The 23,826-nt window shown below is 41.5% G+C and overlaps 8 protein-coding genes across 8 annotated transcripts; 1 reads left to right on the top strand and 7 right to left on the bottom strand.

Moving 5' to 3' along the window:
- Positions 1-2,820: 2,820 nt before the first annotated feature.
- Positions 2,821-3,066, bottom strand: N7468_003960 (uncharacterized protein; the record flags this gene model as incomplete). The annotated part of the gene is made up of 1 exon (XM_058473257.1): positions 2,821-3,066. One exon carries the CDS (start codon positions 3,064-3,066, stop codon positions 2,821-2,823), a length of 246 nt encoding a protein of 81 aa, XP_058332260.1.
- Positions 3,067-4,094: 1,028 nt separating this feature from the next.
- On the bottom strand, positions 4,095-4,922 carry N7468_003959 (uncharacterized protein; the record flags this gene model as incomplete). The annotated part of the gene is made up of 1 exon (XM_058473256.1): positions 4,095-4,922. The coding sequence occupies one exon, from the start codon at positions 4,920-4,922 to the stop codon at positions 4,095-4,097; it is 828 nt and encodes a 275-aa protein (XP_058332259.1).
- A 151-nt stretch (positions 4,923-5,073) lies between these two features.
- On the bottom strand, positions 5,074-6,773 carry N7468_003958 (uncharacterized protein; the record flags this gene model as incomplete). The annotated part of the gene is made up of 2 exons (XM_058473255.1): positions 5,074-5,458; positions 5,524-6,773. The coding sequence occupies 2 exons, from the start codon at positions 6,771-6,773 to the stop codon at positions 5,074-5,076; spliced, it is 1,635 nt and encodes a 544-aa protein (XP_058332258.1).
- A 1,354-nt stretch (positions 6,774-8,127) lies between these two features.
- N7468_003957 (uncharacterized protein) lies at positions 8,128-9,325 on the bottom strand (the record flags this gene model as incomplete). Its single annotated transcript, XM_058473254.1, has 5 exons — positions 8,128-8,367; positions 8,446-8,624; positions 8,671-8,805; positions 8,831-9,175; positions 9,241-9,325. The coding sequence occupies 5 exons, from the start codon at positions 9,323-9,325 to the stop codon at positions 8,128-8,130; spliced, it is 984 nt and encodes a 327-aa protein (XP_058332257.1).
- A 2-nt stretch (positions 9,326-9,327) lies between these two features.
- N7468_003956 (monooxygenase) lies at positions 9,328-10,117 on the bottom strand (the record flags this gene model as incomplete). The annotated part of the gene is made up of 3 exons (XM_058473253.1): positions 9,328-9,744; positions 9,927-9,987; positions 10,047-10,117. 3 exons carry the CDS (start codon positions 10,115-10,117, stop codon positions 9,328-9,330), a joined length of 549 nt encoding a protein of 182 aa, XP_058332256.1.
- Positions 10,118-12,105: 1,988 nt separating this feature from the next.
- On the bottom strand, positions 12,106-12,486 carry N7468_003955 (DUF4267 domain-containing protein; the record flags this gene model as incomplete). The annotated part of the gene is made up of 1 exon (XM_058473252.1): positions 12,106-12,486. The coding sequence occupies one exon, from the start codon at positions 12,484-12,486 to the stop codon at positions 12,106-12,108; it is 381 nt and encodes a 126-aa protein (XP_058332255.1).
- A 511-nt stretch (positions 12,487-12,997) lies between these two features.
- Positions 12,998-13,866, top strand: N7468_003954 (dienelactone hydrolase family protein; the record flags this gene model as incomplete). Its single annotated transcript, XM_058473251.1, has 3 exons — positions 12,998-13,215; positions 13,272-13,809; positions 13,861-13,866. The coding sequence occupies 3 exons, from the start codon at positions 12,998-13,000 to the stop codon at positions 13,864-13,866; spliced, it is 762 nt and encodes a 253-aa protein (XP_058332254.1).
- A 1,016-nt stretch (positions 13,867-14,882) lies between these two features.
- N7468_003953 (uncharacterized protein) lies at positions 14,883-15,899 on the bottom strand (the record flags this gene model as incomplete). Its single annotated transcript, XM_058473250.1, has 3 exons — positions 14,883-14,895; positions 14,954-15,357; positions 15,435-15,899. The coding sequence occupies 3 exons, from the start codon at positions 15,897-15,899 to the stop codon at positions 14,883-14,885; spliced, it is 882 nt and encodes a 293-aa protein (XP_058332253.1).
- Between the last annotated feature and the right edge of the window lie 7,927 nt (positions 15,900-23,826).

Below are 23,826 nucleotides of genomic sequence, written 5' to 3'. Positions count from 1 at the left end.
TGGACAACTTGGTTTCTCCTTTCAGCTAAAAGAGGTTTAATCAGTCAAAGTCACATGTTCCTATTCTCCAGGTAAGTCAACACTTCATATACATTGCTTTTCTCTCAAGCATACGTTTCTTCACTTCTCTTCAAAAAGGTACCTCATAAAATCAGCTATAGTGTTATATTAAAGCATACTAAAATGCCAACGAGTAACAGAAGACGCGACTAGCTCCGCGTCCATCTATGTATCAATCGCTCCACAACGACGCGGCAACAATTAGAGCCCGAGGGCCCGCATTGCACTTTCCACCCGGAAGGTGATGACGACTACGAAAAGCACTGTGATACCGTGATTATGCGCAGATTCATATGCCATGGCACTCCTTGTCCAATGAAAGGATGGCCTAGCAAGCACATTCCTATCACAATCAGGACCTTTCCGCCTTCCTGTGCGATAAGACGAATTATGTCTTAATGCTGAACTCACCACCGTATGCTATCCCGGCGGAGTGCGAACATCTAATATCTGACTTTCTTCCATTCTCCACTCTGGTTCGATTGTTCATCCCGCTGGTGTGTGTGGAAAATGCCCTCGGCCTATGCCGGCATAATCGCCAAGGACGAGACTTTTCTGATAGGCTTGCAAGTTGACAGGGCCCCCCTGGCTCTGACTTGTCCCACATACGCGTCTAGCATCGTCGGCACAATACAGCGAACCCCTGTACAGGTTACACTGCATGAGCCGTATCTACCAATCAGCTCCTGCTGCCGCAATGGTGTGTTGTCCTCCGGAAGCACAGCTGATGGTTTGAAGCGGGGTAGCCATCCCCCGAGATAATCTCTATAAGACCAGCAAGCCAAACATTGAGCTATACGCGCAATCTATTACTATCTGAATTCCCGATATCAACGCCCGATTCGAAATGCCACGCCGAAATCGCCAGGTCGAACAACCTTGGTCGCTCCACCCAAAGCTTCATGAGGAAGTAGCACAGTTGTTAGACGAGGACAGGATTGAAATCGACTTTTTTGACGTCGATGATGAAAAAAACAATACCAAGGAACGGGACACAAATGTTATGGGCCGTTTTGTGTGCCAAAACAAAGGATGCCGCTCTCTCGGTTGGTCAAGTAGCAAAATCGCTATTACGATTCGCATGTACCCTCATGGACTATACAACGCTCGTGTCTATCACCAGCGATGCAAACAGTGCAATATGATTGGTCGATTGATCCTGGATAATGGCTGTTATGCGGAAAGAGTGACATACTGGCTCAAAAAATGGAATGGCGTTGCTGTCAAGAAACCCAACCGCTCTGTTCAGAGTAAAGGTCCGCACAATTATGAGTTATGTGAAGGGTGCAAAGTTGGCCATTGCCCCAACTTGAGGGACGACTTGGAATTGGTGATGGCGAGGTAGGTTTTGCCCCAGGAGGCCCTGGATAGTAACTTACCCTCCTAGATTGACTATATGAGCGCCACATGTCTATCGGCAAGTCCGACTTGGTACCCTTGATCTGAGATTGTATCCGACCTCAGGAATGGGCAGAAAACCTACGTGATGTCAATTATAAATCGCAAGGTCCGTTCGCATTCCGAGGACTAATTTGGTCCAGTGCACGATAAGCGCAGGGTGAGAAACTGTCCAACCCATCTAACTTCAGATGAGTGCGAAGAAGCTATGCGTTTTTTCCTCCCTATTTTATCTTTTCTATCTAGATTAGGCTCAAATGCTACCTTTGATGTATCTCGTGCCCGCAAGAGATTTCCCCCTTCTTATTACTGCGCTAAGCGCCATTGGTATCTTTTGGACCATGGGTATTGAGGTAAGGGTCTCAACTATTATCATCAGCCAGGCGCCGAAGGTTGATGAGGGCATGTACCGTTCGACAGATTCAATTTCCGTTATAAAGAGCATATATTCACCCAAAATGTATGGCGGACAGAGGTACAATGCGAGAGTTTAGCAGCAAAAGTGTAAAAGCTGTAACCGCCCCAGCCGTCCGAAGCTGGACCATTCGTGCGAAAAGGAACTACTTAATGTCTTAAACAGGCGCTTGAAATTCTGCAAGAAGCCCCGCATTTTGCTCGGCCTATGGAAAATTCACACAACATGGATTAGAGTGAAGGCTGCAGAGCTGGGCACTGCAGGCCAGGGGATCATTCAGACCCAGGGGCTTCGGCGAATGCTCGAAGTTCGATGACCTATATGAAGGAGCTCATAAATTTTTAAACGCGATTGTTTGTGAACCTCCAAATATTTCTCGCCCACGCCAGAGTATCAAAACCCGAGTCCAACCTCCTTTATGCTGCTTAAGGCTACTCAGTTTCTCACGCAGCAAGCATGACAACCCCAAATATTCCTCCTTCTCTCAATCTTGCTCATTCATTACTTCTCTGCTCTAGATGGCAGTAGGAAGACATGGTGTCTGTTCCAGTTTTCATGACAGATGATCATCAAGTCATGTCACAACCGGGCGCCTTCAGAGATCGTGCGCCTCGGTAAGTACAGTGACTCTTTCCCTATTATAGTATTTATAGTTCATCTCTATGAGTCTTTAGTTGCGGAGTACGAATAACATTTACGAATAGTTCAGAAGCTGACGTGTGTTTAAACCTTTGTGTGATATCGCATTAACTTCCAAAAGCGCTGTCTCGCCACCTGACGATGGGAACACAATCTTTCGAGTGAACATCTTTCATAAATGATATAGTTCTTGATTCCTAGCCAGCGCCTAAAGAAGGTTAAAATTGTCAGTACATATTCTCTAATCAGTAGAAATGCTCCTGACTTGCATTATTGCATTGTAGCACGCAGTTTGATGGGTCCGACGTTCAAGGGGTCGGGGCTAAAAGAACAGCAGCACAAGCAGATTGGCAGGTTCCGAAAGCTGTGTTGCAAGCTATGATAGAGGCGGGAGCACTTAACCCTGCAGTAGCTCCCCAGGTGAAACCCGCAGCCGAGTAACAAGCCATGACCACTGTGGCACACCCCGCTTGGCACACCCCATAACCGGCCGGACCTGCGAATACTGCAGGAGCGAATATTGGCAAGAAAGACAAAATCGAGGAGGCCTTCATTAGCAGTTGACGTATTGTCTTTATAGAGATCTGGCAGTAACATTCTAGGTGGGAACAGGGAGTAGGGGGTCTATTTAAGTTTCATATTTCTCAGCTGAAGCAACAGGACCAGCACCCAAATATGAGGCCGGATAGTTACGCCAATCATAGAATTGCGCATGCCGCGTGTTCCGACGCTAAAATACTTGGGAATCATACTGCATGTGATGTGTTGCACACACGTTGTAATGCAGCATTTTTGAGGGGCACATACGTGGAAGAGCCCAATAGCATGGTCGGACCTCGAAGTCCTTCGCGTCTAACCAGACAAGCACCCGATTTTACCAGTAGTGAATGTCAATGCTACGTTGAAGTGCTTCTAATACAGGTATTCTTATTAAACTTGAGGTACAAGTCTAACCTTGCGAAAATCCACGGTGCAAGAACGGTTTACATATTCGGTCAGTTCATCCTATGAACGGCCGTGACATGCTTCAAAAAGCAGAAAACCATCTGTGCCCTAAGAAACAGATAGCTGTCACATAATATATATGTTTTTCCCGGCCTACCTACGGTCCTGGTACCTATAGCTAGGCTTTTGCTTCATGCTGGAGGGTCTCTTGTCTTTGGAAACGAAGGTCGTTGGGCCTGCACGGATACTAGCCTGCGTTATAGGGCCCGGAGAAAATTCAAGCAGTAGACTCATTTGTTCTTTGAATACATGTTAATCTCATGGTTGTAGGGAGCCCCATTCCTCGCTGCTCTTGAGACTAGGGATTAATAGGCCTTTAGTCAAGGGCAGTTAGCGTGTGGTGCCATGAGCTTCTACCGGTAAGTCAGGCATCTCATCAGATCAGAATGATGGAACATAAGCAGGTCATATGGATGAGCGGTAGCTAAAGATAATCTACGGTCGTCAAAAAATTGAGATGTAAAATAATAGATGTAAGTAGACATCATCTGCTTCTCACCCAGGTAGCTCATAGCTAACAGATAGTTATGTTCTTGTGGGCAATAAATAGTGCCTGTAAAGCGATCCTTGCGTATGCCTAGGGAATATGCTTCGTGAATTCCCCGACCTGAATTTGCAATGAATCTTCATTTCCCAACCACAACGCGATGCTTTTCATTTCTTGCGCAGTACGCTCCACCCATAACGTGGACATGTTTGCTACAGCACCCTGTAGAAAAATAAGAATTTGACTGCCATCTATACCTCCAGCTCCAGCATTTGCGAGCATGCCAAGCTTGGTTCGGATGTGCGTCTGTTTGACTGTCATATGACGATATGGGTTTTCTCCCAAAGCTGCAGGTCCAAGCCCGGGCATCCAGTTGAAGATCACCGATTCTGCGACTCTAGGCAGTGTCCCTTCCATGGAATGGCCAGTCTGCCGAGATAGTTCATGCCATGGAACAGTTGCATACTTTGTAAGGCTGTCCTGATCTTCTCGGATCCTAAGCAGGTACTCAAGCACCGTCTGTGTCGGTTGAAATTTCACCAAATTGAGAACCCCTCCAAATGTGGGTCCAGATACATCTGCAGCCTCATTGGCAGACACAAATGGAAACCCATCCCGAAGGAATGGTAGCCTTGCCCTCTGGGCTTCAAGATTCAGAAACACTGCATGTGTATGGTTGGTATGTAAGATGATCATTAATGCTAGCGCAGCTTTGAGGATCACTGGCGTGGTAATCATCGGATACCGTTTCCTTAGGGAGACAAATGCAGGAGCTTCGAACAAGATCATGTGCCCGTCGTGCATGCATCTTTCCGGGGCAACGATAAGCCGGCTTGTCGGATGAGGCCAAAGCACGTGTTTGTGTTCCTCCAGATCTGCCAAGTATTTCGAATGGAACTTCACTGCTGACGCTGCCATTGGTGATCTCCGGAGTATGTGATAAGTCTCTGTCCATGATTTGAAAGACGCATGCTGTTGAAGGGGTTGACCCCCCAGGGCTCGGTCAAGGTCTTCGTGGAGTTGCGAATGATACGTAACATCCAATATGGCATGCGCCGCTAGTTATGAATTAGAAGGCGAGTATAATGGGAATTATATGACACCTACTGTTGCTGATCACGGCTGCCGAGTTGGTCTCCCGAACAAAGACGACAAGACAGCGGAACAGTGGCCCCGGCAACATCGCATGGTCTTCGAAAGGGTAGTCCATCGCCAAAGTCCGCAATTGTTCGAGTGTATCCACGGAGTCAAAATTCAGAATGCACTTTTCGAGAATCTTTGTACTGTGGCGCATGGTCACATATAAACCAAGCTCTTTGTCCAACAACTCGTTGTCCGTAATGAGATACGAGAGCATGATAGGATGAACGAGCAAGGTTTTTTCGAGAGCTGCCCGCATTTCCTGTAATATGTCAGATACTGGAGGAGTGATAGCGGACCTGGGTGTTCTCGTACTTGTACGCTTGCATTTCGTGACAGAATTGTGGTACGGATGTTCCAGGTGTCAATTACTCGGGACCGACCAAGTATGTGAATAAAGTCTGTGCAGGGGAACACGTCTTTTACGTCTTCCCAAGAGAATTCTTGCTTCTCAAGAATCTTCTCAACTATCTCTTTTGTGATATGAAAAGCGGTCTCGTCGTCCCCTATATGAACCATGTCTTCCATCCTCGGTGGCCCAGAACGAATCTCCCCCTGAGACTTCGTAAGTTCTTCAGTATTGCCATGTACACGTGTTCCAACTCTCTCAAGTGTTTCAATCTGTTCAGCAATTGTAGGTATAGCAAGCCACTCTGTGAGAGAAATACCAAGCCCAGTCTGGCGTTTGATCTTCGCTCTGGCGCTGAGCATCAGTATACTGTCTGCTGCTTGGGTAACGGGGGCAGAGGTATCCAAACGGGAAGATTGGATCCCTAGTAATTGCGACCAGATAGCCACAATAGTAGAGGATAGATGGCTCGTATGTGCGGGTTCTTTAGCTTTCATATAGTTGGCAACTAGACCTTTCAGTTTCGCCATCTGTATCTTGCCAGAAGAAGTGCGAGGGAAACCATCGAGTCCAAGAGAATCTAAGGAGATCCATGCCCTGGGAGTATAGTGAACTCCAAGGTTCTTGCAAATGCTCTTCTGCATCATATCCTCCATGTCATCAGTCGTAGGTACTCTTGTCACAACAATGGGGACCTCGCCCGCGATGTCGTCCTCCCCTGCTACCACTTGTGGCTCCAGGGCAAAGAAGTGGGGATTCTGGCTCAATAAGTCTTCAATCCGGGAAGGAGACAAATTTTTTCCTCCACGAACAATTATATCCTTATGTCTTCCAACAATGTATAGCTGCTTATCATTGCCCATAAATGCTTGATCTCCTGTCACGAACCAGGTTCTGTTTTCGGAATTGTAAAATTCATCGCTTTCGCAGTTCATGTAGCCTTTGACCAGCGTCGCGCCCGAGAAATGAAGCACACCTTCGACACCTACAGGCACGGTTGAACCGTTTTTCGCGTCACAAACTCGTACCTGAGCCCCGGATATTGGCTTTCCGATAGCCACAATATCATTTAGCACTGCAGTGGTCAAATCTGCCATGGGTCCAGTGGAGATAAAGACACCTTCGGTCATGCCATAGAAGTTCTCCAGGGTAGAGGTACCAAGAACCTCTTGGCATCTTTGAACAATGCTTGGGTTTACAGTCATCCCGGCAAGTATCACGCTCTTCAGACTTGGAGTTTCCAAAGATATGTCCTCGGTCAGTTGAGCAAGTGCATTCATCATGGTCGGGACTACAGCCGCATGTGTACATGGCTCAATGCTCAAAGCGGACCCCATTCTCTCTGGAGAGAATTTGGGACCGATCAAAAGCACACATGCACCCCGTAGAAAGGGCAGAAAGGTACAAATATAGCCAAAGGCATGGTAGCTTGAAACAGCATTGGCGACCATATCTCCGGGTTCGATTGATCCCAAGCTCAACGATGGCTCCAATCCGTGAAGCCAACCCGTAGTCTCCGTTAGGCAGGCTTTAGGGATTGAGGTAGTACCGCTGGTGAAGAACACAGATAGCTCGCGCGAGGGCTTCGTGCTTTCCAGTATGTCTTTTGGATGGGAACTGAGACTTCCAACCAAAGACTCGAAAGATTCCCACGATTCAGGAGGCTTACCACAGCATATCTTTGTTGTTCTGTATCCAGTATTTATTGTGTCAACCATCTGGAGATTTTCCTCATTTCCCACAAGGACAACAATGTTCGAAGGCTCCATAGAGGCTATAATTGCTGTAATCATATCTTGGATCTCTTGAGTATTGCTCAAAGACTCGGATCCGATGGGTACATGGGTGCACCCTATAGCGTATGCAGCTAACGTGCAGATCACAGATTCCACTTGATTGTCACAAAAAGCAAAAAGCACCGTGTTGGTAGCCGCACCCCGCGCTATCAGGCTCTGCTTGAATTGCTTGACCCCCCTGGCCTAGGGTCTCATAGGACCATCGTAGATACGGAGCGTGTTGAGTTGCCGAGTCATCTATCGGTAGACTGTGGGAGCCATATAAATCGGGCGATTGATGAGGGCAGACAATGGCCAGGTTCCCGGGGTACTGCATGATCGAGTTCCTGAAACGTGCAACTATTGATTGAGGCTCATCGAGCCAGTTTGCCCCACAGGCCTCACTCAGGGAAACCATCGCAAATTGAATACAATATGATTGTCTTTCAAACAGGCAGAGAAATTGAGATGCTGCGCGATGTTATGGCGGAATCGATGAACTCGTTTCCAAGATGGCTTGGAACTGTTCTAGAGATATATAATCACTGGAATGAGGACAAAAGCGCCCAAATATCTGATTCTAATCTATCAGCGATGCCGACCCCGCAGTATGCAAGACAAGCACGAGATGCATTTGATGTTTGTGACCTATCATATTATTACGTCACCAAGGTTGAAAAGGTAACTGTTCCCGCAACCCCCGCTCGTTGCATTGCATTGCTGATCGCGCCACGTTCGCGCTATTATCTGGCATACATCTTGTTTCCTGCAGCTCCTCCCAACACCTAACGAATTGCTGTTTTTATTATCGCACAGATGGCCCAGATCGACCAACACAGCCAAGAGGCTTTCAAGTGGCCTAATAGGTCAAACTGACAGACGCTTGCTTGGTGGTGTGTAGATATCTCAGTGCTGATCCATGGAAATCGAGAGGGCACGAAGCCATCGCGAGTAATTCCATTACCGAAGCTGTCGTATCGGTGAGCTGGGCGACGATGGCAGAGGTCAAAGTCCTCCCATCGTATGAATTGAGTCGCTTGATAATAGTGGAGAACGGTTCCAGGCCATGGGACCACAACTTTCCCGTTTTTATTCTTGTCTGAACAAATGGATCAGTACGTAGAAGAATTCCAAAAGGCCAGCACTGACACCAAGAGCTACACTTCCCAGACCATACCATTTCAGGCATCCGTGATTGGGTCCACTCGTTGAATTCTTGTTGTGCCGAGAGTTTCACGCAGACAGAAAGGAGACTGTCGGTCTGCAGACGATGCAGTATCCGTGTTATGTAGTTTGAAGTCCTCTCAATGCCAGGGATCGCTGATCCATTGACAGGACAGATTGGGGGGTTAAATACTGTGATTCAAAATATCAGCTCGTGTGTTTGGAGTACTAGGCTCACCCACCAAAGAAATTTGGGAATTGAGCCAATGTAGCCGCCATATAACTTTCACATGGCCCCCAATCTCCCCAATTGTCGCTAAGGGACACCCCGTCTCGCCCTTGTACGAGGAATCGTGGTTGGTAGGGCTCAAATCTAGTGGCCTAAACTATTACATCACTCTCGTATTCCTTCCCGGATTCTGTAACTACAGAGTGCTTTCTCACTTGAATGATGCTGTCTTGCCTGTACTGTACGTTTGGTTGTTGAAGGGCATCCAAGTAGTGCCCTCCCGGAGTGAAGCGACGACACCCAGCTTCGAAGTCTGGCAATAAGGCATTCAATAATTCCGGATCTTGTATTTTCGCTCGCATAAATGTTTCGCACGTGTTTAAGAACCTCTCTTGCGAGACGGTCCCTTTCCAAAGACCGGAAAGCCCGGCAGCAACTTTCCTTTCAAGCTCGACTCGGTGAGAATCATAAAGTGTCTGGTTGTCTCGAAATGTCTTTCTCTCTTCTGCAGTATCTGGGATCAAAGTCAGAACCGTTCAGTAGTTGGGCTTCGGAAGAACAGACAACTCTTCTACACACTGCCATCGTCGGAAAACAAGTGAGGCACGATCCAGGTTGGCCCTCGTGCGATATTGATGAGCTGCGACACCACTGTGGGGACCATAATTAGAGTTGAGATAGCATTAAATTAGAATTACCAAGGGATTTTCTGACCTGGCTGTAGTGCTGGTACACATTGCACGGCACTGGCTCCATTTCCAACAACGATAACCCTTTGTCTCTGATATCAAGGCCTTCAGGCCATGCAGCGGTATGCGCAACCGTTCCTTCAAAGCTACTTAGTCCCTCTGTAGTGGGTATCTTGTAATTATTGAGTCGGCCAACGGCGTAAACCAAAACATCAGACTCTACAGCGAGCCATTCGTCTCGACTGGTATGTTGAAACTCAACTTCCCACCGTGATACTAATTCGTTCCATATGGCTGACACGCATCGCCAATTGAATTGAATGAATTGGCGCAAGTGGTGCTTGTCTACTGTATTCTCTAGGTAGGTACGTATCTCGGATGCCACAGGGTATAACTGGGTCCAATCATGGTTTGGAGCCCAGCTATATTGGTAAGTATGCGATGGGACATCGCAAGTGCACCTAATAAGTCAGCTTCTTGGAGTCCACCTAGCCACAACGGCGACATTGGGGGGTGTTACCCTGGATATCTGTTTTCATACCATGTACCACCTAGTCCAGGATTTTTCTCATAGACCTCGAGCTCGATTTCGGGTAACTCAACTTTTATATCTCGCGATATCTGGATACCAGAAAACCTAGAATTCGTTAATTAATTTTTTTTTATTCTTAAATCAGCCAGTGTTTTGGAACATACCCTGCGCCGATAACAATCGCCTTAAGCGGACGCGGCAAGAAGGCACCTGGCTGTTGATCCTTTGCGCTCATGGAGGCGAATGCTTTAATGCTTCTTATTGCTATGGATTATTATTCAGGGTGAAGAATGAGGGAAATCCTTTTGACACTGCGACTGAAAGTCGGTCAATACTGCTTGCTCGACTACAGTATCTTGTTGATATTTATATTTCCGTAAGCGCAGTCAACAACGATGTTATCTAATTATTTCCAGCTAGATCCACGTAGCTACACGCCGAGGTCCTTCTTACAGATGATAATGCAGGTGAGGGATTTAAATACCGGTTTTGGCGCGATCGTGTCGTTGGTTTGCCCCCACCCTCCACCACCACGTTGGTGTTGGTCTATTAGCGTACATTGTGAACCAAAGTTCCGTGCACAATGTAACTTTCATATGAAATTAAGTAGTTACCGTGCGATAGTTCCTTACCGGGCTGCTGAGATAACACCCTCAAAAGCTGTAACAGAGGTTCGGTTTTGAGAAGTCTTGAGCTACAGCTTATTGAATCCCCAGTGAAGTGCAGCTCCAGTCAAAAGAGAAATCCCTGCCAAGCAATCGACTTTTTATTCAAGGGCACGTCATCCAAGCACATGCGATTATGGAGTACCCTGATCATTCCCAAACAAAATTGGACAGCGCATTGCTGTACGCATGTATATGTTACACAAGAAAGGTCTAATCCGATAAAAGTATTCGGTTGGGGTCCTACCGCAGATGTGGGTTTTAAGCTAGCCATAGTGGTTCATCCGAATAACTTAAGAGGCAAAGGGTCGTTACCCCACTTGAGAGAGAACTTGATCTAGTCAGAAAGTCGCCAGTACTGAAAGTTGCTGCTCAGGCCTTGACTCTTCTTGGGTCACTAAGCAGACCATTTGGTAAGTAGCGGAGAAGCGTGCGTTAGAACTTTGCTGGACGGCCTGTACTAATAGAGAGGCTCGTCCTAGGGAGTCAACCCACGCGAACAATTATCCTCATAATGGATAGTATGTTGATGCACTTGGCTCGGCCTACCTTCTGGACCAGCAAACACCAGCCCTTCTCGCAGGAACGAACCATTCTAGCTAAAAAGAAAAAAAGTAAGAAGTTTACAAAGCCTCCCGTAAGTCCCCGCTCCTAACATCGCCTGGAAGATTACCATTCCTGGTTTTAAAAAGCCCACTGATGCTGCAAAGAGATCCCTCTGAATGTGCTATGTACATTCCAGGGGTCGCAGGAGAGGCGATATTCCCCGTGATTGACAGCGCAAGTAGGCTGTAGATCACAGGCTGTTGCGCTGGTGTCTCGGTCGAACACAGAACGCATCTCCCTCCCTTTTTGGAGTAGCACCTGTATTCAGGCAATCCACACTGTTTCCATGTTTTTGCTTTCGCCGTGGAAGTCACCAAAACGGCCGCCGGTACACACATTCTAATATGGATTCCCGAATAACAGAAACCACGTCAAATAATATGTACAATAGATTCATGGTTTCTCGATGCAATGCCATGCGCCTCCCTCGATACTCACAATACCCACAAAACCCTAAAGTAGACGGGTCCCCGACTCCCCGATAAGCAGCTCCTTCGGGGTTGTCGGAAACTCACATAGTTTGCGAGCGCTCCACTTTGATACCGCATGATGCGCAACTGGATGTAAAGGTGGCGGGGATGACACCTTACTTCTCATACATCCGTAAAATATACGCGGCGTGTACACACAACCACCATGGTAAATATAGGACAACATCAAGAAACACAGGGGATTTGCACCATTCAACCATGTTATACGGAAGCGTAATAGCAATCTGTTTTCAAATCTTATATTTCTTGACATGATTTAACATAGTAGATCTATTATTTTCCCAAACCATAGAACACTAGCATAGAGAGATAAAAGAAAAAAAGTGCTTTACGTGACCACAAATAAGAACTGATCAGAGCTGACAGGAAAAGCAATCAAGTACACATGATGCAATTAGTACAGCACTCAATATACTAGAAATGTCAAATGACTGCAGACACATCAAACATCTGCTCCCCGACTAGAAATATCCGAACAAACCAGCAATCATAGCCACTAGTATAGGCGGAAAGACCCAGTGTTGTGTCTCGCCGCCTCCGATAACCAATCGGCTAACGAAGCCATCGGTGACAGGTAGTGTTAGGGCTGCACACAACCCTTTGGCCAATAGTTTCTCATCACCAGTCGACCACAGGAGGGAGACGAGGAGGCCGACGGATATGTTCCGCACGCCCCAGATACGCATGAGCGCATGGCTGAAAGTTTTAGCCTGGGGCTCGCTAGGTACGGGGAAACCAAGGCTTCTGAGGTGAGCTTGGGGGCGTAGGGTGGCGTTTGTGCCGAGTGAGATGAGCATTATTCCCAGGCCGAGGCTGGTATTGAAGATTATAGGGTGCGACATGGTAGATATGGAAGAATATTGTAAAAAACAAAGTTGCGTTATTTCGATGACAGTAGCGATAGGAGCGACTGAAAATGAGGCTTGTGAAGTTCGAATCTGGGCTTACCTACGAGAAAGAGGTCAGGTTATATAGGAACTAGTTACGGAGCCCTGTAGCGCGCTTATCCACAGAATGGGGGCCAAAATAAAGTTATGGGGGCCAAATTAACGTTAACTCCGGGGCTTACCCTATATGCGTAAATCCGAGGGACCGTGTAGGCGTAATCTTCGCAGTTAAATTTATGGGTCAGTTCGGAATTACGCTTATGGGATCCCTTCGGAGTTACCCTTACGGGGTCCCTTCGGAGTTACGCAATATATCAAACCCCGAAGCTCGTCCAGCGGGAAGGCTGATGGGCCCCAGGTTGCCGAGTAGTAGTATTTAAAGCTATGGTTTCCTCCCACTATGGTCTCTTGGTCCATTGAAAGGAGAAACTTTAAATTTTTGCCCATAATATCCCAGATCAATAGCATGCCTTGCGACGACTGCAAGAAGGGTTTCCAGTGGAACGGTATTCCAGCCGGCAAAGAAACCACTCTCAACGGTGCCAATGCCTATATCACTGGTGACTCCCAGAACACCGCTGTTCTCATTTTAACCGACTTCTTTGGCTATACCCTCTCGAACATCAGGCTACTTGCTGATCATTACGCCACCGAGGTTAATGCTACGGTTTACATACCAGATATGTCAGTTTTTCTAATACCACATATATGGTCAATAAGCTCACTATGTGCTATTCCAGCTTTGGTGGAGAATCCGTCCATCCCGATGCTATGACGGATCCTGAGATGCGAAAGACGTTCAATCTAGGAGCCTTTTTGAGCCGGAACACTAAGGAGATCCGCTGGCCGGAGATTCAAGCTGCTGCGAGGACCCTAAAGCAGCAGTACGCCAGGGTAGTGGCTGTAGGCTTCTGCTACGGTGGCTGGGCGTGCTTCAAACTCGCGGCAGAAACGTCTCTCATCGACGCTATCTCAGTCGCACATCCATCTGGGCTTGAGAAGTCTGAGATTGAAAACGTCAAAGTACCTGTGCAGGTCTTGGCCCCGGAGCATGATCATGAGTACACGGAGCTGCTGAAAATGTACACTTTTGAAACACTAGCGAAAGCCGCTGTAAAGTGGGAATACATTCACTTTCCAGCAGTGGGGCACGGTTTCGCGTCACGGGGGAATCCGGCAGATCCGACGCAAAAGGACGCATTTGAGAGGGCAAAAGAGGAGCGTCGTTCACTTTTTCAACGAGTTCGCGCACTAGAAGTTATGCTTTACACATGTATGGTACGGTGGTCACCTGTACTTACACTTTATTCATTGTGGACATTTGTCTAGACTTAATATTGATCAAACCATGGGAATGATAGCCGTCTGCCTAAAGTATAGATTTTTATATTTCAGCCAATAAGAGTAGCGAAGAACATGATCTTGTTCTGGAGTCCAGACTTAGGGACCACTCGAATCTTGTCACAAGGCCAAAATACATAATATTAGCTATAAAACCCAGGACCATGGCGTTCAATCTTGTGGCCATTTTCGTTGGTATATCTGAACTAACGACCAATGTCTCCCACACAAGGTAACATCATGAGTACTTCTGAAGACACTAGTCCAGTAGCAGTAGTATCCTATCTCATACATGAAAGAAGCATAAAGTATGACACTTCGCCACAAAGCGGGATGCTCCTTACTTAATAAATAAGTGCTGGCTTGGATCACTTGGGCACCTGCGAACATTACTGACCATGTCTTTAAACATGCTCTTCGCCGTATCCTCTTCAATCCGAGACGCATTGTACTGCATACATATTTCCACCGCTTCATTTGCCAGCGACTGAGATCGCAAGTATATTTCAACACCAATACATCGCCCAATCTGTCTTTCTATCCCTAGAATCTGCCATGGTGTCTCATCCTGTGAAAGTGTAAGGGAACTGCCAGATTTGGGTGGCACCAGTTGACCAGGCGAGACAATGATATTCGATGGGATCCCACTGTAGGGTTCCGGTCTGAACAAAGACTAAAGCTTACTCTTTCTATCTGAAAGGACAGCCCTTTTATAAGGGGGTTCGCCAGGGGTTTGGCCCCGACTCAGGTTTCAGCCCTAATCTAACCAATGGGATGTAAGAGAGTCCCGGGGCCCCGCTCCCCCGGCCTTGAAGGGTGCAACCTGGGCCCAAAGGGTCCCGATATATCTTCAAAGGCACATCCAATGTTGATTCGATGGCGTTTCACCATCGAGTCCCATTGTTCCTTGACAGAAAGCTCTTCATGTTCAATGTTGATATCCAAATGTTGAACCAGGCTCCCGAGTAACGCCGTAGGACCCCAAGACGTGCAACGGCTGGTTATCTCACCTAATGGTATATTCTCGAAAGGAATCGTGTCGAGTATCCATTTCTGGACGACATTCAGGAGGTCCGTATACGTTCTGCACTTATGTAATTTGACACAAGTGGGAATAACATTGATGCAGGGCCCGACCACATTTGCAGAGCGATGAAATGACATGTTTCGTCCGCTAACGGAGCCAAAGAAAGTGACATCTTGATTGCGGGTGGTATTCCGCAGACTCAGGGCCCACGCAGTGTAGAGAATGACAGCGAACGTGAATTGACTGCGTGAAGGAGCAGTGACTCTCTCCACGAAGCAGCCGTCCGGTATCATAGATACCGAGGACCCAGAGCCAATCACAGTAGGTTTTGATCCCATCAACTTCTCGCGCCAAAAATGCTCGCATGCAGGACTGACAGAATTTCGGGACAAATATTCTGCAAACTGCGAGAAAGGTGGACCGGGGTCTGGCTGCTTGCCGTTGTATAGGTCACGGTGCTGCTGCAAGAGTAACCTCACAGACCAAGCATCGAACTGACTGTGATGTATTCCGAATGAGAAATGGCTCAATTTACCACCTCTGAGACAACGAAGCAAAACTCTGCCAATCGTTGGTCAAGGTAGTCTTTCTTGAAAGTTTTCCAGTGGGCTTCTGCTCCAGAAATTACATCAAAGTACAAGAACTGGGCGGAGGTATCGTCAGATGAAATCACCCCTACCGCTCTTTCAGGTTCAACGGTAATCGAGAACCTTGTTCTCAAAATCTCATTATTTTGTATCAGCAGCCTGCATGCCTTTTCAAGTTGCTCTAAAGAAGCGGTTCCATGAACTTCGTAGATAAAGCGAGCATAAACCCCTTCGGGAACAGGTGCGCCATTGTCAAGCACATTAGCTGAGTCGACGTTGCCTTGTAGCATAGCTTGGCAGAAGTCATATCGTTGGATGTGTCGACTGTCGGATGAGCAAGAGTCCACGCTTCCGGCAATGTGGAGGGAACCATTGGGCGGCCTCCTGCGGCGCGATCTGGGTGGTTGACTCATGCTCCCCGGATAAGTTGATTCCCATTGGCTCCGTTGGCGAGATCGTCATCGAGGGTCCACATCTCTCCCGTGGCTACGCGACCTCGATCAAAATTACCAGGCCCCAGATCACAGGAAGCCAGCTGGAGTTCTGCTAGAAACGCCCCTATTTATGGCGGAGATCCACCCAGAACGACATTCGATCCGGCTGTATAGATCTGGTAATCTGGCACGATGGAACCATGACGGCCGCATCGACTATATCGGACGTAAGGACACTATTATCAAGTTGGATGGGTGTCGGATTGATGTAACCGAGGTAGAGCCACTGTCAAGGAAATGCCTTTCGCTTAAGGACTCGATCGTGGTCGAACTATTAGGAGAAATTGACGGCAAGAAAAATCCTCGGCTGACGGCATTCCTAAACCTTGATGAACCTCCTAGTAGCTCTACGTCAGGAAATCCGTGCTTGAATGGCGCGGTGTTTGATCGAATCGCATCCAAGAAAGCAGTTTATATCAATGCGTTCGTTGCGGAATCACTGCCATGCTACATGATCTTGACTGTGTTCCTGTTGGCCACATGAATGCCAAGGACAGCCTCAAACAAGACAGACCGCTGTAAGATACGTCTCCTAGGATAGGCCTATCTGGAAGATCAGGGGCGACGAACTAAGGCCCTTTCACAGTCCAATAACACCTGCTTCTTCCTTGAATTCTCTTATATCCTAGTGGCCTTTGTATCGGGGGCCCAATGGTCGTCGCGCGCCCCTGATTGGCCGCCTGTGCGTGCTCCCGCCATCCGTCATACATGGCAATCTCTTCTAGGTCCTCTCTCTCTCGCTCTCTCTCTCTCTCTCTCCCTTCCCCTCTCCTAAATCTCGGGAGTAACCCTAATTCCTTCTTGTATCTACAGTCTAGATCAATCTCTATCATCCCGACCAGGATGATAATCTCGGTCCCGATCTTCTCACAGATAAGTCTCTTCTCTAAAGAATAAGATCTTCTCAATCCTCCTAATTAAAGATACTAGATAGGAATAAATATATAACTATCTAATAACTATATAATAAGAATAGATCGATTTTCTGTATCCCCCTCTCTCCCTCCCCTTTTTTTTTTCAGTTCTAATTTTAAACTTCCTTCAGGAGATATAGGATCCTCTTCTCCCTATTTTTGTCCTTAAAGATATTACAACTTTATATATTTCTCTTGATCTTAGGCTAGAGGATAGCCTATATCTTGTTACTTGTTACCATATCTATTATAACAAGATTTATTAGTAGAGGATCTTAGTTTAGAAATATCCCTCGATATAGTAGTATACTCTAATCTCTTTCCCTCTTACTTAAACTATAGTATAAAAAAATATATTAAGTCTTAAGATCTTCTATCCTATAGGGGTTCCCAGAGTGAGGGCTGATCCCAGGTTTAGCGTGGAGCAGTGAAAAGTCTTAAGTATGGGTAGAAAAGGCCTTATTAGCCTAATTCTAAAACTTTTTTAGAGGCTAAATCTAAGATAATCTACTCGATAGATTCAGGTGAAAATTTGGGAAGTTCTAAGTTCGGCAATTTAATGTAGGGTGTGTTTTAAGTATAAAGTGATTAGAGTAATATTGGCGGTGGAAGGGTTGATTAAAAACAACAGATTTTAGGAATTTATTTTGATAAGATATAACTGTAGATAAAGGTAGAGACCTACTTTTTGTATAAATAATAACAGTAATACTGGTTATACCGGCTATACTAGCTGTATTACCTTTAATATGTCGGAGTTTTTTTCAAGGGTAGGGGTTCTATTTAGCTTAATATAACTACTTATTAGATCTAGAAAATACTTAATAGATTTCTAAGAGAGATAGATCGGTTCTAGAGCTATAAAATATATTATATTCTATAATTTATTAATAATATATTTCTAGATATAGATAAATATATATATATATTTTAAATATTATAATCTATATAATAATATATTTCCAAAAATTCTTTTTATAAACAGAATCCTCTCTTTATCTATATAGATATAGAATAGTTTAAAATAGAAATCTAATTTATATATATCTATATCTTAATTATTATATTTATATATAAAAAAATTAAGTTATAAAGAAAGAGATATAATATATCCTCTAATAAGAAAGATCGAAAATTTAAAAGATATCTCTAATTTATTATAATCCTAGATAAAAAGTAGAGAAGATCAAACTAAAAGGGATCTTTTAGAGAGGTCTAAAGTCCCTAGACCCCAACTTGTTGGATCCTAACCTATTAATATAGTATCTAGAGGACTATTATAAAAGTTTTGACTATCTAAATAATCTTTATAACTGCTAAGATAAGGTCTTTTATAACAATAACAAGATCTATTATAGCTATTATCAGATTTTTTAGGATAATAATAATCTCTATAATAGTAGTTATCCGATCTTTTAATATAATAGAATTAGAGATATAGATCGAGATAATCATAATAATTAGGCTAATAGTGGTTATAAGAAAGATCTTTACACTTATAATAATTAATCTAAGACCAGGCTATATAACAGATATTAAGAGAGATATTTTTTAGAGCTATTATTAATAATTAGTTATTAATGCTATAGCTAGAAGGCTAGGTGGGGGTTACTTATTACTAGTTTATAGGAGATATTAGATAAGAAGATAGTGTTAGTTAAGATAGTAATAATAGTAAGAGTAATAGTTTTAGCAAGATAAGTAGAGATAGAGATAGAAAAAGATAAGAGAAGAGAAGGGAAAGAGGAGGAAGAGAAGATTTTATAAATTTAGAGATTTATATAATTTAGATTATATATTATTTATTATATACTATTTATTATATACTATTCACTATACAATATTCACCATATACTATTTATTATACACTATTTACCACATATCATTTATCACATATTATTTATCATATATTATTAACTATATATCATTCACTATATACCATCTACCATACATTATCCATCATATACCAGCCACTATCATATTTACTACTTTTCTACCATATTTATTACCTTACCATCATATTTTAAGCTCAAAAGATATAGCCTGATATTTTAGGCCATCTCTAGCAATATACCTCTTGGCTATATACCAGGAAGCCCGGTTTTAAGCTTAAAAGTTATAGCCTAACAATTTAGGCCTCCAAATTTCTATTATTATATAATATATTACTACATAATATACTAGCCTAGTTTTAAGTTTAAAAACTAGAGCCTAGCAGCTTAGACCTCTAACCTTTAACTATATAACATCAGAAGTCTGAGAGACAATAATAAGACCAATCAGCCTAGAAGATATATATATTAAATAATAGTCTACCCTACTATAACCTTAGCTCTTATAAGATATATATCTTTACTAGCTCCTAACTACTATCTAAACTAGATTCTCTTTTTTATCTCTCTATCCCAAAACCCTCCTTCTTTGATCTAACTATACTAGATCTCCCATATACCTACCCTATAACAGACTTCGATCTAGCCTAGATTATACAGAAATACTTTTAGTTAGTATATATTATACAAATCTTAGTATATTATTAGTACTAATATATCATTCAGCCTAGCAAGATTATAGGCTATCTCTAGAAGCTCTATTATTATCTCTATATCTTAATCAAAAAGATGGTTATATATTATATCTAGTAAGACCCGATCTAGCAGCTATATAAGAGCCACAAGTTATAATCCCACAAGATATTATCCTCTATCTCTAGGCCAATACCAGGATTTAAGCTCTACTACCAGACCCTAGCCTATTATCTCAACTCCTAGAACTATATCTTTATATATAACTTCTAGAAGACCTTCTATAAATATCGGTTAAAATAATACTAGATAATCCTTAATAATACTATCTCTATAATATTATATCTAATATTATATACCTACCCTAGTATATATTAGATAAACTAATGTTTTTATTACTAAAGGTCTAGATCTCAGTACTTCTAGATTATTAGTAAAAAAACAGATAATCTAATATTATAAAATTATATACTAGTTAATAGTTATCATGTCCTGGTATATCTAGAATAAAATATAAGAAAGGATGTCAGCCTCAATTTATATTATCTTAATATAGATCAGATATCTATAATATTTTATAATATACTATATTATCTATACCATTCCATACATCACCACAAAGATAGTCTAGAATAGACTTAAAAGAGCCTCCTTTATAGATAAGATTACTAGGATCTAGAGCTATTTAGGCAGCTAGTCCTAGAAATAATGACTCTAACTAGTCTGATAGAGCTAGAGACTCTTTTTATCAAAATCAAGTGGCTCTATAAGATGATTAATAAGATAGAATATCTACTAGTATTATATCTTAAGATCTATAAAAAACTAGTCTAAGACCTATATCTTTATATCTAGGTTTATAAAAAAACTACTTGTATATAGATTGATCTTACTATCTTTAGCTCTCTTTACTAGTTTAACTGGTAATAGTAGAAGACCTAGAGTTATCTATAATATCTAGTTAGTGTTAGGCTTCTAAGTAGTGTTATAAGCCTAGAGGAGAGTAATAAAAAAAGGTCTATAATATCTCTGACCTTTTTTTATTTATAGCCCCTCAAGATAATATATCTTGATTTCTATCTAGAGCTCCTAAACTAGTAGATCTATACTAATAAGTATAAATATACCCTGATATATATACTTATAATACTCAGAAGGATAGTTATTGGATGATAGATATCTAACTTATATCCCCCGATCTTGTTTTACCTAATCAAGCTTGTCTAGTTTATGGTGTTTAGATAGGTCTTTTAGCTAGATCTTTATATATTATAGATTATAATATATTTCTACTACTAGTAGATGTTTGGTGATCTACTAATTACTAGCTTCTTTGATAATCTAGACTATCACTATATCTATAAAAACAAAAGATATAAGAGTTTATCATCTTTATCTCTGGCTAACTACTATCCTAGCAACAGCTAGCCTATTAATAGCTCTCCTAGTATATCCCTTTATTTTAGCTAGATCTAGTGCTAACAACACTAGATCTTTACTAAATAGATCATATTTATCATAGTCTAGTTTATAATCTAGGGTATTAAGATATTGATAGAGTGGATACTTGATTTTTATATATATAAGATAAAGGTAAGTTTTAGTATGATCTGGTCTAGATATATAAGTTAGATCTAAAAAGACCGACTATTCTATAAGATCTTAATTTTTATAATAGAAGATCTTTGAGAATAGGTTTATAGCTTAACCTATATCCTATAGTAAAGCCTCTAGACTAAGCTTCTACTATTCCTATCTAATATCCTAGTCCTAACAATCTTTTAGGCCACCCTAGCTAACAATCTTACTATACCCCAAACAGGATAGAGCTTCTTATAGGATCCCTAGATCTAATAACCTATTAATAATACATAATAGTTACTATAATAGATCTAGACCAAAGACCCTTTCTAGGACTATTTTTTAGACTAGTATTAAGGCTATCTCTAGCAGATTACTATACAAAGCTATCTCTATCATATTATATATTTCTATAAATAGCTTACAATCTTTTTTTTATCTTTATAATAGCTAGCCTATCTAGATATCTAAGTTTCTCTTTATCTAGTACTAGAATATTAAGAACAGATATTAAAATATATATATTAAGGATAACCTAATAATATTTATAATCTAGTATTATAAAGGATTTTATATATCAAATAATATCAAGATTATTTACTATTATCTATTTTAGATTGTTAGGGCTTTACTAGTCTACTATCTCTAACTTATCTTTCTTCTAATTAAATATCTTAATATCTTTATTTATCCTTAGGTCTCTTTTATATCTAAGGTTATATTACTCTAGAGCCCTAACCTCAAGATATATCAATTATAGATCTTAGACTGATTCTAAAAAATCCTTTATTAGGAATCGATAGTAGCCTTTTATAAAAGTGTTTTTATAATCATATCCTAGTATGATATTATAATTATAATTAGCTATTATTATCTCTAGGCTAGTAATATCTTTTCCTAGAATATCTAGGATAAGAAGGCTTCTAATGTTATATTGATAAAGGAGTTTCTAGAAGAGATCTTAATAGATAAGTAAGTTAGTTATTTAACTTATATCACTAGCTAGATCTATAGATATTAATTATAAGAAGTCTCTGGAAGTATTATCTTCTAATAGGTGATATTTCGATAGATTAGTATTAATTGGTATATATTCCTAGGCTTTTCTTCTATTATCCTAGTCTTAAATTTATAGAAATGGTTTATATCTTGGGAGAAGGAACAAGAGATATAGTAGATAGTATATTAATAATAACTTATATAGGTTAATCTTTTGATGATCTTCTAGCAGTTTATAAGCTAGAAAAAGGCCTAATTCTGGGATAGCTAGACTGTGATCTTGGCTATAATCTAGTAGGGATAAGATCTAATTATGATTATGATACTTATTGGTAATAGAAAGAGCCTATTCTATATATTATTTATATAGTTGATAAAAGGTTAGATTATGGTTATAGTATTTTTGATTATCTTTTATTAAGATTTCCTAATATAATATATAATACTTGGGATTAGCTATATAGAATAAGAGTGATAATAGATCTTAGATAAGGTTTTTATTATTCTAGTAACTCTTAAGATCTTAAAGACTATTAAATTCTAGAATTTTCTCTATTGTTAGACTATCTTCTAGTATCTAGACTGGATTATGATTGATAAGTATTATCTGATATTATTTATGTATAAAGATTTCTGGCTATAGATCTAGTTTCTTAGAAAGTTATGTATTTATGGTATATTAATATTTTTCTTAACTATCATACTTTTTCTGTTATTAGAGTCTTTTTTATAAGACTGGATTAGCTGTCTCTTGATTATAATCTATCTTTACTGGGATTAGACTAGTTAGTTAAATATTATCTATTGGGTCTATCATCTATTACCATCTATCTATATTTAATTTATTCTATAATTTCTTATCTTTAAGATCTTTTAGCTAATCTAGGACTATTATTACTACTATTAGTTAGGCTAGACTATTATTTTTATTCCTAAGATCTTAATAGTCTAATAGCTAGTAATATAGATCTCTTATAAGAGTTTTTATACCAAGTAGACTAATTATTAAGAGATCCTAGATTGTTTCTGTTAGGTCTTAAATATAATTGTGATAGTTATTAGTGTCCTTAGGATAGGTCTAGATATCCTAGATATCTAGACTATGATCTATCTTGGCTGGCCTTTCTATATTCTTGATTATATCTAGGAGAGTGGCTATATAGGCTGGGATAGCCGGCCTAGCAAAGCTATTATAATCTAGTTATCTAGATCTAGTATCTTCCGGACTTAGACTGTGCTAAATATCCTAGAATATAATCTTCTTATTATTAAGATAATATAATAGTATCTTATTAAAGATCGATATTAATATATTATCCTAGACTGATATCTCAATAAAATAACTAAGGTCTATATCTATAGCTTATATAATACTAATAAGCTTCCCTGTAATATATACTAGCTAGGCTGGCTTGTTAAGACTAAGCTATCTTGTCTAGGCTCTATCTAGGGAGACCTTTTCTAGATCAACAAATCATCTCTTCTACTATCTATTAGTAGAGATCTAATCTTGGTCGACTTTACTATCTTAGCTCTAGCTATATCTATTATATCTATTACTAGCTTAATTGTTAGTGTAGCCTAAACTATTTAATATATTATATAGAGATATATCTAGATATCTTATATCTTATCTTTTATTATCTCTTTTTGTCTAGTCTTCTAGAAATCTATTTTATCTTTTGAGGTCTTATTAATTATAATAACTATATAAAGCTTTATCTTCTAGGTCTTATATAATAACTATGAGGCTGATCAGGGAACCCTAGTCTATTATTATTCTATCTTTCTTAGACTAGTCCTATCCTTATTATTTAAGATTGATGA

Source organism: Penicillium chermesinum, assembly GCF_028974085.1.
Source record: "Penicillium chermesinum strain IBT 19713 chromosome Unknown utg000003l:1.0-5111272.0:1.0-5115320.0, whole genome shotgun sequence".
NCBI classification, from domain to species: Eukaryota; Fungi; Ascomycota; class Eurotiomycetes; order Eurotiales; family Aspergillaceae; genus Penicillium; species Penicillium chermesinum.
This window is presented reverse-complemented; position numbering and strand designations above follow the sequence as displayed.